This window comes from Eucyclogobius newberryi, unplaced genomic scaffold, assembly GCF_026437365.1.
Source record: "Eucyclogobius newberryi isolate DKJ021-1_F unplaced genomic scaffold, fEucNew1.0.hap1 SCAF_13, whole genome shotgun sequence".
Lineage (NCBI taxonomy): Eukaryota > Metazoa > Chordata > Actinopteri > Gobiiformes > Gobiidae > Eucyclogobius > Eucyclogobius newberryi.
The window spans coordinates 18,787,552-18,800,909 of NW_027315757.1; the positions used below are offsets into that span (position 1 = coordinate 18,787,552).

At 44.8% G+C, this 13,358-nt stretch overlaps 1 protein-coding gene across 1 annotated transcript; it reads left to right on the forward strand.

Moving 5' to 3' along the window:
- Positions 1 to 3,310: 3,310 nt before the first annotated feature.
- On the forward strand, positions 3,311 to 13,190 carry LOC140358142 (myc-associated zinc finger protein-like). The gene is made up of 9 exons (XM_072442816.1): positions 3,311 to 4,349; positions 5,060 to 5,201; positions 5,491 to 5,705; positions 6,673 to 6,816; positions 7,093 to 7,343; positions 10,924 to 10,987; positions 11,256 to 11,427; positions 11,911 to 12,333; positions 12,786 to 13,190. The coding sequence occupies exons 1-8, from the start codon at positions 4,317 to 4,319 to the stop codon at positions 12,312 to 12,314; spliced, it is 1,425 nt and encodes a 474-aa protein (XP_072298917.1). The 5' UTR covers positions 3,311 to 4,316; the 3' UTR covers positions 12,315 to 12,333; positions 12,786 to 13,190.
- The last annotated feature ends 168 nt before the right edge of the window (positions 13,191 to 13,358 follow it).

Here is a 13,358-nt window from a genome sequence, read left to right on the forward strand (position 1 = left end):
TAACGTTTATTTTTCTCAAATCCAAGCGTTAGTGGTTGAATGCCAGTTAATACTAATAGTAGTAATGATAATAATGTTAAACTTCAAAGCTGCACTGAAGTCATTCTTCACCGTCACATCCACGTCACAGTTGTTGTGCCCTTGTGCAGGACACTCGACAGTGTTTGTGTGAGACTTTCTGTTGAACTGATAAAATGGCTCTGATTCTCCAGTTTGAACCTCCATGTGAGCTGCTCGGTGGCCGGTGGCAGAGTGGAGAGCACTTATGCCAGGTTCCATGTCCTTCCCGCTCTCAGGAGGAAAGCCTGAGACTGAATTCAGATCCAGCCACGACCTTCTGCCAGTGGTGGGCCGTCAGGACCAGCAAGGCCTTCTCTGCTGGCCTAAACATAATCAGAATATAATTAAAAAATATATATTTTCCCACAAATATTTATTAAATTATTCCCCAGAGTAAGAATTTTACTCTTCATTTCATGACTTTCCTCTTGTTGCACTGCTTCTGCCCCAGGTTGAGATTTGGAGGCTGGTCTTTATGTTAGAGCTTTTATCCAATCATATTCAGCCGTCATGTGTTGCCAGGGGCCTAAAATCTGCCCTCAGACCTTCAGACTCAACAGAGCTGGTGCTTGTAGCTTAAAGTGAAAGGAAATTATGTGTCAACCAATCAGCTTCAGAGTTGGCTCTTGTACGTCTGCTGCTGTTGCTCAGGAGCCAGCAGCAGGTGCATCACGTGCACGTCTTTTGATTGGATCACCAATATTGAGAAGCAAGTCTTATGGGCGGGGCTATGCAGAACCTCAGAAACTTAGAACGAGGAAATTGGATTTGAAAGACACATTAATCCTGTACTACTAAGCTGTTTTTTCAACCCACAACGTGGAAGAGGGACAATATATCGATTTAGTTGAGGATACAATTATAAAGTATTTCTCAAGACGAACTTTTCAAGAAAAGTTAGACATTGTAAGGAGAGGTCGTCCGACGCTCCAAACCCTGTCACAGGCGGGTTCGTTCCCCACTTTCAAAGTTTGGACAGAACCCACGGAGAACGAGCGGACAACGCATGGAGAGCGGTGCGGAGATCGTGCGGACACCGGCAGGACAAGTGAGGCAACGCCTGGTTAAACTGCGTTTCTGTCTAAATGTATAGTGTCTAGAGCCATGGCATCATAATGATGGTAATAAGAGGTGGATTCATTCGGGTGGGACTGTGTACTGAAGCCCCAGACCCACGACCAGCCACTGCCTTCTGCAGGTCAGCTATCGCCCTGCGCTGGATATTGTTGTTGTTTAATGGCAGTTGGCATCCAAGTGTTGCAATACCGCCAGACTTTATTCTTCAGACTTCATTTTCCAGAGTCCGACAGCTACGCTGGATATTCAGGACCCTGCGACTGAACCTCCTGCTTCTGGTTGTAGAACATTCCATTTGGCTGATGAGATCATCTTAGTATCAACTTTAACCTAACACAATTAGATTGATCTAGAACAGTCGTATCTAGTTTCTCCACCTGCTAATGATTAATTTGCACATTCCATATTCATATTTATCTGTTTGATAGTTCGGTCAATAAATGTTCATAAACCACAGTTGATACAATTATTTCCGGAAAAGTGGTCAATGTCTCGGTTACATTCTAACAAACCTTCAGTTGAAATAACTGTTAGTTATTGATAAAATAATTTTGATATTTCATTTGAGAGTTGGTAATTGCCTCAGCTTTGAGGCTGGTGCTAGCCTCTGTCACATTTGGACTGGTATAAATACACTGGGCCCCTGGAGGATCTCGGGGCCCCTGAGCTGTGTTGTGTGAGACTCTGAAGGACCGTGGTGTTCCCCAAGCAAAACATCACAAGGATGCAGACTCCACCCCTTCTTCTCCTTACCTTTGAACTTAAAGGTTGAATGGACAATTTTTTGGCCCAAATCTGAGTCTTATTTGCTCGTGGCGTGGACTGCCGATTAGTCCTGCCACGTATCAATCATAAAACGCACCTACTGCTCACCTGCAGCCGCGTGCGGCTCCTCCCCAGAGAGCAGCACGTTTCCGCTGATCTATAATAATATAGTTCCCTCAGTGTACGGGACAAAATGAAGACTGAGAAAGACAGTTCGAGCTGACTCAGAAGAAGACGGAAATCTATGGGAGACGATGCGATCCGTCGCGCTAATAAACAAACGCATGTGTGTGTTGTATCAGTCCACACGAGAGAGTGCGCATGCGCAGTTCTCAAGTTGCCAAAAAATCGTCCATTACGCCTTTAAAACACAGAGTGTGGTTCTTCTGCCACAGTTGGAGAGTACATGTCCAGGACTGAGGATGGTCAACAGAGAGACCTGCATGAGGACCGCCCTCTGGTGATCAAGGGGCCCCAAGCAATTGCCTGTTCGGCCTGTCGGGCAGCTACGCCTCTGCAGAAGGAGCCCATGCAGAGGACACGATAGAAAGAAATGTTGAATGTGAAGAGTGATATTTTTAAACAAATGAGTGGATTCTCTTTGATTGTGAATAGATATTTGGATGTATTTTAATTGTGTTTCTTAAACCAAGGACTGAATCATTTCCTTTTGAAGATCAATAAAGTGTTCAGATTCTGCTGTCGGAACTACTTTAGTCTAACCTGGTGTAAAGCATCTTTTCTTTTAGGAGATTATTGTGTTTAAACATGGTCCATTTTACATATGATTAAACTAGAATAGAATTAATTGTCCTTTACCTTGTATTCAGTGCAATCACATTGAGGACTGAAGGTTGTGTGAGCTGGGATTTCACAAAAACAAAGTGAGAATCCTTTGAAATTAAGTTCTTAAAAAGTCTCTTGTATGGTATCACTGAAACATATAAACTTTTTTGCTTTTTAAATCAAGGAGATGAAAACTGTTGAATTTCAAATAGTAAATGTGATTTTTCTTCCCAAAGGTCAAACATTAAAGAGCAACGTGGAAAATGTCAACTTTATTTTATGATTCGTTATGATTTGATTAGGTTTAGGATTCTTCAGACTTGTATTTGTGTGGAAAACATGTCCTAAACCTACAATACATGAGTAATTATAGAACAGTCGAATGATTCAAAGAGAGTCTATTGTTACAGTCTGTATGTACAGTTTGTGCAGGTGAAGTAAAGAATAACATCTACATTGTTCTGATCAAGAGAAGATCATTTGAATGAAATAAAGGCTCGCGCGCTCCCAAACAAAGGCATTCAACAAAGAAACGCCAAAAATGAAGGACACTTGTAAGGAAACGTTTGGAGAGAAACATTTGTCGTGACGGTTCCGTGGACGCGGCGGCTGAACGGTCCCGTGTCCGTGTCCGGGGCCCGAGCGCTGACCCCGGCTCCGGCTGCACACGCGCGTCGTTACCTTTAAGACGCGGAGGACACGGCGCCGTTTCACCGGAGCAGCGGGCACCATTTTACCGGGGAAACCGCGCCAAAACCGAGCGAACCAGACCCGGACCCCCGTGTCACCTCTGCTGCTGCTGCCGCCTCAGCGCCCGCGGGGGAGAAAGCGACGGCAGCACCGAGACAAATCATCGACGCGCCGCGGGGGTTTTCAGGAGGCTCGGCCCACGGAGAGCGCTGGGGAGCGGGGGCGAGCGGGAGAGGCGAGCCCGGGACCGTGACGCCGAGTGGGGAGGGTTCACCAAATCCTTTCCCTTTAAAGCTGCGAGGGGCTGAAGACGCGATAAAAAAAGAAAACGGGCTGTGGCGGAGGGGAGGGCGAGCGGGAGGAAAAAAAACTGAAAAAACATGTCGCCGCGCGGAGCCAAACGCCGGGGCGGAGTCACGGACGCAGGCCGAGCAGCGGCGCTCTGAAGCCGGGGAGCAGCTCCACGCAGAGCCGAGGCTGCGGAGCGACGACTGGGCCTCTCCGGAGCCAGCGCTTTGCCTTTTTTTACAAAACAAATAATAATAAATGACACCTCGCAGCTTTTAAGGATGATTTCGACTGTAACTTATTTCATTTTAACATAATTGCATGTTGTTTATCACCAGTAGACATAAGCAAACGTATGAAAATGAACCATCACCTAAAAGCATGGCTCCCGCGGTGATTTGTCGCATTTTTAGCATCTTTTGAGCAGCTCTTTATTAAGCTGACATATTAAAACATTTCTACGCAAACATTCCCATCAAATGCAGGTGTAATCTACTCTAGCTCCGTGAGTTTTGGTCAGTTTCGGGTCCGTTTCGGCTTCGGGTTTGGCTGTTTTCTGAGCGGCGCGCGGAGCTCCTCTGTGGCCGCTCTGCTCGCACTGCTGCTCGGCCTCGGCTCCTGCCTCCTCCCGCTGCTGCTGCTCGTGAACCATGGACACGTCGTGGAGTAATTTCCTGTTCCAGGTGAGTGTGGCTGGGGCCGGGGAGCGGAGCATTGGGGGGCCGTGGGTTCGGGGGGGACACGGGGGCTCTCACAGGCGGGAGGGGGAGGTCAGTGGCCGGGCACAGGCTGGACGGAGCTCTGCCGCTCCGGGCCACTGCAAAACCTGCTTTTAAATGCCATTATTCATAAACTAATATAGGAATAAACGGGCCCGTGTCATTAAATGTTCAAGATTCCCAAACAGGAGCGACTGGGGACAAAATTCAATACACTAATATCATATTTAACTGATATCAGATCTAAATACTCATGCTTTTGACTAAAACAACACTACATTTGGGTAGAAATGTCAGTTAGTTTGCTTTTCTGATGCAAAGAATGTCAAAAAATAATATAAAATATGCCTCAAAATTTTATTTCAAGTGTGTAATATATCTGTAGACAAATGTATAAACTATTGTGCGTTAAACATTTCTGTATTTGTCCAGTAAATGCTAAAAATCATAAAAAATGCAAAGTGTGTGTCATAATGTGCTGTTAAATCTCCGGTAAATGGAGTAAAACCCAGTGTTCAATTTATTTAAAGCAGCTCTGATATAGTGTGTGTCTTAACCCGGTCTTAACTTAACTTGGTCTTAACCTGGTCACCGGTCTTAAACCTAGTCTTAACCCTGACCTAACCCAGTCTTAAACCCAGTTTTAACCTTGTCCTAAACCTGTTGTCCTGCAGACGCCGTCGTCCCAGACGCAGACCGATGCTCCGCTTCAGTCCGAGTTGCTCCCGGAGCTAGAGACTCAGACCTCGGAGGAGCCTCTGGTCAGTCCTCCGTCCACCGTGGACACAGCGGCGCTGAGCGAGGAGCCGATGCCTGGTGAGCAAGAACCCATCCTCTCGTACAGCATTACAGCCTGTCCCTCAGTCAGATCACAATACTCAAGAAAATGATCCAAATCTGCAGAGTAGATTTTTTCACTATGAGAAGAGTCCAACAAGAAGCTTTTGCTTGCCACGCCCCTTTTAATAAATTAATGGAGTTCACAACATGTGCTTTAGTGACAGCCCCAAATATCAATTAAAGTATGGGAATCTGGTTTAGTCCTGGTTCAACTAAAGTAATTCCACTTTCAGCCCCTCTCTGACCCTGGTCTCTCTCTCTCCAGTCAAAGCCCTGGTCAAGCCCGCTCGCCCCGCCCACATCTGTGCCACATGTAACAAAGAGTTTAAGAACAGCTACAACCTGCGGCGGCATCAGTCTGTTCACACGGGCATCAAGATGAAGGACCGAGCGGACAGAGAGAAGGACGAGGCAGTGAAGACGCAGAGGCCGAGCGTTCCTCTGTCGCTGCTGCAGCTCTCACTCCCCACACACACTCAGGTATAGACCACGCACACTCAGGTACAGGCCACGCACACTCGAGTACAGGCCACGCACACTCGAGTACAGGTCACGCACTCTCGGGTACAGGTCACGCACTCTCGGGTACAGGCCACGCACGCTCGAGTACAGGCCACGCACGCTCGGGTACAGGTCACGCACGCTCGAGTACAGGCCACGCACACTCGAGTACAGGTCACGCGCGCTCGGGTGCAGGCCACGCGCGCTCGGGTGCAGGCCACGCGCGCTCGGGTGCAGGCCACGCGCGCTCGGGTGCAGGCCACGCGCGCTCGGGTGCAGGCCACGCGCGCACCCTGATGTAGACTTGGTTCTGTTCTGTTCTAGTCCTGCTCTAGGATCCCCCCTCGAGATATGACGTAGGGTTCTCAGCCAGCGCACTCACCGACTGTCGCATTGATTGGACGGTCAAACACAGAAGACAACATTACTTCATAAAAACGATGTCTAACCATTTTCTATCAGCCCTTAAATGGGCTATCAATACCTCCTATTGTAACCTGGCTTTCGCTCCCTCCTCACTGAGTACCTAATTAACATCCGAATGCCCTGGGCGTCTATATCTCCAGGGATTCAAAACTCGACCGGAAGGTTGAATCTTAAACCACCATTTCTATGGACGTTTTTTCTTTTTTTTAACAAAGATTGTCTCTTTAACTCTTTAACCATCTTTTCTCCCTGCTTAGAATCTTCACCTCACTGTCTTGAATAGAGCGGTTAGAGGCTTTAAGATGAAGGTGCACAGCGTTCTGTGGTCCTGAACTTGCATGTCTTCTGTGCTGATAAAGCCTCTTGTGCAGTGGCTGTTTAGTCTCTCCCTTCTTGTCTTACATTACCGCCACCTACTGTAATTGTACGTTTTAGACTTTAGACTTTATTCTTAAGACTTTAAAGTAAAACTTTAAATCTTACTTAGGTCTGTTTTATAATGATGTCACTGTGCTCACAGGCCCAGCCCACTGTCAGTGTCGCCATGGACACAGTTTCTGTTTCAATTGCCCCAGCAACAGTCTCCATCACCCCAGCAACCATATCCATGGCCACGCCCCCTCAGCCCATCCAGGCCGTCGTCGTGGTTGGCTCTGTCGATCAGGTCAGATGCCCTCCCACACTCCTGTGTCAGTGTGTGTCTGTTGTTGTTGTTGTTGTTGTTGTTGTTGTTGTTGTTGTTGTTGTTGTAAAGACTTTAAACCATTAGTATTTCAATCTAATAAGTCAGTCAGTCTGTTTTATGGTTGCCTTCAGTCACATTCATGTTTAAGTGTCTATTTGCTGTTTAAAATTTAAATATGACAGAATAAGCTGTGAACAGAGCTCCCAAAACGATGCAGACTGATCCCGAGCCCCTCTCATTTCTCTGTGTGTTTAGTCTGCGGCCCCGGCCCCCGTGGCGCCGCCCATCAGAAAGAACCATGCGTGCGAAGTGTGTGGAAAAGCCTTCAGAGACGTGTACCACCTAAACCGACACCGCCTGTCGCACTCTGATGAGAAGCCGTACTCCTGCCCCATCTGCCAACAGCGCTTCAAACGCAAAGACCGCATGAGCTACCACGTGCGCTCGCACCAGGGCGGCGTCGAGAAGCCCTACGTGTGCCCGCACTGCGCCAAGGCCTTCTCACGGTCAGAGCAGAGAACATAACACGCAACATAGAACACAACAGAAATCTCTCTCTCCTTTATTTTCTTACGGTATAGCGTAAAACACATACTTTGAAGACGTACAACTACAGTAGGTAGCGGTAAATGCACCTTTTCTGTTGGCTGCCAGCCGCCATTAAAAGTAACACCACAAGAACAATATCCAAAATCTAATGGAACTCCACAAATGTTTGTCCTTGTCATTATTACTTTGGTTTTGGCTCCACAAACTTGTCATATTAATCTTATGTCTTAAAGTCCTTTTACTGACTGAGATGAATAATGGCACCAAATTCTGATTTTGTTTATTCGTGCCAACAGAAAAGAAGGAAATTAGATAGATTTTGTCCTTTCCATATTTCAGTCAGTTTAGGTAAAACATTTTGATAAAGACAATCTAAAAATAAAGTTCAGATAATGATAATGGATTAGTTTGGATGAATTCGAAGAGTTGTTTCAGCGCTGCACAAAACGACCACACTGTGAATGAACACACAGCTAATGGTTTGATTGTGGATTATATCATTGAGTGTCTGCGAGATGTCTCGCAGACACTATATGTTCTAGTGTTTTTTATTATTATTATTATTATTATTAGGCCCGAGCGCCACAAGCTGGCGAGAGGCCTATTAATCTCGTAAGGCCGTGCGAAGCACGGCTGCGAAAGTGCGCACGTAGTGCGCACGAAATCGAGCGCGAAGCGCTCGCCCACTTCCAAACACTCACTAACGCACTCCTCCACTCATGCACGCCCCGTGCATACTAATTAGTTGTAGGAAAATGGAACATTACCGTTGTAAACGGGCGAAGCCCGTGCAAAAGTTCGCACTAAACGAGCACTTTACATTGGGATGACGACCGCGAAGCGGTCGTCATCCCCATATAAAGCACTCATTTGCGCTAAGTAGCTCACGAATACGTTCCCCATCTCTTGCATGTTCCGTGCATATAAGCATGTAATGCAAAAATTGAACATTATTACTGTATAGAGGGCCAAAAACACAAAGTGGGCGGAGCCCACTCAAAATTATCGAAAGTACCCGTCAGTGACCAGGGACCCACACCATGAGGTAGGAAAGCGCGAGCGCTTTCCGAAAATGTATAGTTTATGATATTTGAAAAATGGGAAACATTGTTTTCGCATCGGAATATTATTCTTTCTTTCTTTCTTTCTTTCTTCTTCTCGGGACCAACCCCCCTATTTTTCACCCAGTGAACATTGACGAAAAGTCACAAAAATTTGCACACCTCTAAAAATCGTGCCTCTCTACATTCTGGCTATTTCCCTTTTCTAAAATAAAAAAAATTGGCGCGTCAGCGCCACCAAATGTACCAAAAATGCATTGAGAGATGGGAAATGACCCAAAAAAAATCTGATCGTAGAATCATGAAATTTGGCGCAGAGGTAGATGGTGACAAGAGAAGTAAAAAATATTATTACGGCAATGCCGTCCGCCCAACCAAATGTCGGCCATATTGCTTCAAAAATGGCTAAACATGACTTCGGAGTTTTTCCAAACGTCGTACTTTTACGAACTCCTCCCAGGGCGTTGGCCCTAAAAAGCTGAAATTTGGTGAAAATGCTACTGAGGAGTGGGACATCAAAAGTTATCCAAATTACATTGATACCTCTCACGGTCTCTGAGCGGCGAAGCCGCAAACTGTAGCTAGAATTTCAGAAATCTCCCATATTTAAAATTTCTGCCGTTTGCGCAGATAAAGTCCGAATTGCGTCAAATTAGAATCAGTTGTTAAACTCTTTGCCCTAAACCTACTTGAAGTGAAATAAATTCATTTGGCGCCACAGCGCCCCCTACAGATTTTATATGGAGGTTAAATGTTTAGTTTTGCGAAATTATATGAAATTTGACACACAACTCAATTTTAGCATCCCCATCAAAAAAGTCAATGACTCATGTCATAATTGTTATGGCGTTGCCGTAACGATGACCGAAACCTTTCATGTTTACACTTTAGACTTTCACAAACTCCTCCCAGGGCGTCAGCCCTATTAACCTGAAATTTGGTGAGACTCATCTTCAAGACCATCAAAAGTTATCCACATTTTCATTCAAAGAGTCACGGTGTCTGTGCGGCAAAGCCGCACATTTTGCCAAGAATTCAAAATAAAATAGCTTTTTGATGGTAAAACAAAGGGGAGAAGATGTGACAGCGTCACAGATTCAGCAGTAGGCGTAATAAAAGGACAATTGGGGCTCCTCTTGCGGCGTGGCGGCGGCGTGGCGGCGGCGTGGCGAGGGCCGATCATTGCCGCTTGCGGCTATATTTATTATTATTATTATTATTATATTTTCCAGTTTTTTCCTGACCTTCGGCGCCTTTCAACTCCCTAACGCTTTCACCGATTTCAACAAGTGATACCTCATTATGATCGTGTTCACTGTCTCATTATTGCTATTACTTTTGACATTTGTACTACTTGTACTTTTTGCAGTATTTGTAAAAGTATAATATTTTAACCCTTTCCAGTCAAAACCTTTGGCGCGTTTCAACTCCTTAACGCTTTCACCGATTTCAACAAGAGATACCTCATTACGATCGCTTTCACTGTCTCATTACTGCTATTACTTTTGACATTTGTAATACTTGTACTTTTTGCAGTATTTACAAAAGTATAAGTATTTTGACACTTTTCCACCTTCGGTAAGTTTCAACTCCTTGACGCTTTCACCGATTTCAACAAGTGATACCTCATTACGATCGCTTTCACAGTCTTACGTGTGCTATTACTTTTGACATTTGTACTACGAGTACTTTTTACAGTATTTACAAAAGTACTTTAACCCATTGTAATAAATGTGGCATTGAACACAATTCATGTTTTCAACAAATATTAACCCTTCCACACTTCCAAACACTTTCAACACATTCAGAATTCAACACATTAGTATTTAAACACATGTAGTACTTGTACACACATGTAGTACTTTTACACACATGCAGTACTTTTACACAAAAAAGTACTTTTACATTAAAAAAATACTTTTACACCAAAAATACTTTTAACACAAAAAGTACTTTTAACACAAAGAGTACTTTTAACACAAAAAAATACTTTTAACACAAAAAGTACTTTTAACACAAAAAATACTTTTAACACAAAAAATACTTTTAACACAAAAAATACTTTTAACACAAAAAGTACTTTTAACACAAAAAGTACTTTTAACACAAAAAGTACTTTTAACACAAAAAGTACTTTTAACACAAAAAATACTTTTAACACAAAAAATACTTTTAACAGAAAAAGTACTTTTAACAGAAAAAGTACTTTTAACACAAAAAATACTTTTAGCACAAAAAGTACTTTTAACACAAAAAAAACTTTTAACACAAAAAATACTTTTAACAGAAAAAGTACTTTTAACACAAAAAGTACTTTTAACACAAAAAGTACTTTTAACACAATTAAACAACTTCAAACAACTTCACACTTCAACAAATTTGTACTTACACACATGTACACTTTCAGCAAGAATGCAGACACTCAAGCAATGGCTTCAGCCATTGCAAAATCTAGTTTCTTTTGTTTTTGTTTCAGACCGGACCATCTGAACAGCCACGTGCGACAGGTGCACTCCACAGAGCGGCCCTTCAAATGCACCGTACGTATTTACACAATAATGCACTGTGAACGTGAACAGCACGGCTGAACAAAAGCAAGAGAGAAGAGCTGCTATAGCAGGAAATAAATGAAGAGTTTAAAGGGTGTACTGTGTATTATTGAGGAAAGCCTTAAATATAAAATTCCATTAAACAAATACGTGTATTTTGGGTGGATTAAATTAAATGGCCACAACGTGCAAATTAACCAGGCAGCTATTTTCACTGGGCAAACCACGGCTAATCTGGTCCTTGGACCTTCTCTTTCAGACCTGCACCTCGGCCTTTGCAACCCGGGACAGGTTGAGAGCTCATCTGATTCGTCACGAGGAGAAGGTTCCGTGTCACATCTGCGGAAAACTGCTGTCGGCCGCTTACATCACCGATCACATGAGAGTCCACAACCAATCACAGCACCACTCCTGCCACCTCTGCAACCGCAGTGAGTACCACTGATAACACTACTACTGCTACTACTATTCAATATTCAATACAAAGCGCTCTGGCTCTCTTGGGCTCCACGTGGACTTAAGCTCAGGAGGAGCTCCACACCTCAGCCAGATGATTGACAAGAGAGAACGCAGACTCAGGCCAAAGCAAGACGACAAATGGCAGAAACACAAATTAATAATTTTTCACCAAACTTGATCTTTTGACAAAAGCTCCGTATTTCCATTGATATGTTGAGCCCCCTTAGCAAAACAAAGCTAGCAAAGCACGTTAGCAACAGCTGTTTCCTGTAGTGACGACCAGTTGCTCAGTTGCTCTCGTAGCAGACTAATGATGCAGACATAGGCCCGGAGCAGGAAACGCAGTCATTAAAAGAACCCTGCTCAATCGCTCCAGGACCAATTGAAACGTGGCTTAACTGTTAGTAAGAACATCACTGCTGTTGGTATTTGACCTTCCCCTCATGTTCTTCCAGGCTTCACCACGCTGACGTACTTGCGCGTCCACGCCCAGAAGCACCACGGGCAGGAGTGGAAGGAGAGTGGGGGTGCAAGGGGGGCTTTTGGGGGGGCAGCGGGTGGTGTTCTGCTGTGCCAGCTCTGCGGAGTCCAGTGTAAAACAGCCACGCAGCTCCAGGGCCACATGGGCACTCACGCCACGGGCCAGAGCGAGCCACACCTGGGCCCCGCTGCTCAGGGCGAGGCCCCTGAGGACCCTGTTGTGGAGGCCGTCACTGTAGGCGATGTGGCGGGCGTCACCGTAGCAGGTGTGGCCGTGCCTATTGGAGCCATCGCCGTGGGAACCAGTGGCGAGTCAACGTTGGCCACAGGCACTGTGGGTTTGCTGGTCACCGACTGCTCCTCCATCGCCCAGAGTTAACAGCGCTAACAGCTGCAGGGTGAGCTAACACAGAGCTAACAGCTGCAGGGTGGGCTAACACAGAGCTTACAGCTGCAGGGTGAGCTAACAAAGAGCTTACAGCTGCAGGGTGAGGTAACACAGAGCTTACAGCTGCAGGGTGAGCTAACACAGAGCTTACAGCTGCAGGGTGAGCTAACACAGAGCTTACAGCTGCAGGGTGAGCTAACACAGAGCTTACAGCTGCAGGGTGAGCTAACACAGAGCTTACAGCTGCAGGGTGAGCTAACACAGAGCTTACAGCTGCAGGGTGAGCTAACACAGAGCTAACAGCTCTGTCATAGACAGACAGACAATAACAAACACACTGAAAGCTGAGGGCTTCCTGTTTCTTCCTCCTAATCATAGTAAACATAATCATAATTATAACCATCATTAATATTGTTTCATGAGTTTTGGATGTCATCACATTTCTGCTCTTTTCTGTTGCAGGTTGTTTTTTGCACACGGCCTGCTCGTCAGAACACTAAACTCTAGACTCTTGTACAGAACTTCACTCAGACGGCTCCGGCGTTTGGATGACCTGTGTTTTTACTCGCTCCATAGCGCCCTCTTCTGTTCTTTTTACGTTGAACAGCCGCTCATGAGTTTGGACACTTGTGGACTTATTTATTTGTGGATGGGACTTTTCCAGGATGAACTGTAAATTCTCCATCAAAACGTTCAAATGTGCATTAACTTTATTCTTCTTCTTTGTTCTAATCATGATTTGTATTTCTGAAATGCAATCTTGCCATGTTATTGTAGCTTCTTTGGTGACTTCTGTCTGTGGCTGTGCAGACTGTATTGACGCATAGTGCATAGGTAATACTTGTATTAAATTCAACCAAAACACAATTCTGCTTTGGTCTGTTTTTAAAATGTCATATTGCTGGGCTACAGATGACGTCACAAATGTCCATAGAATTTTACTACAAATCTTTTTCTGAAACTTTATTTAAAAAATAATTATATACAAGATATTAAAATATATTTCCCACTGTAACACTGTAACACGTTAAGAGC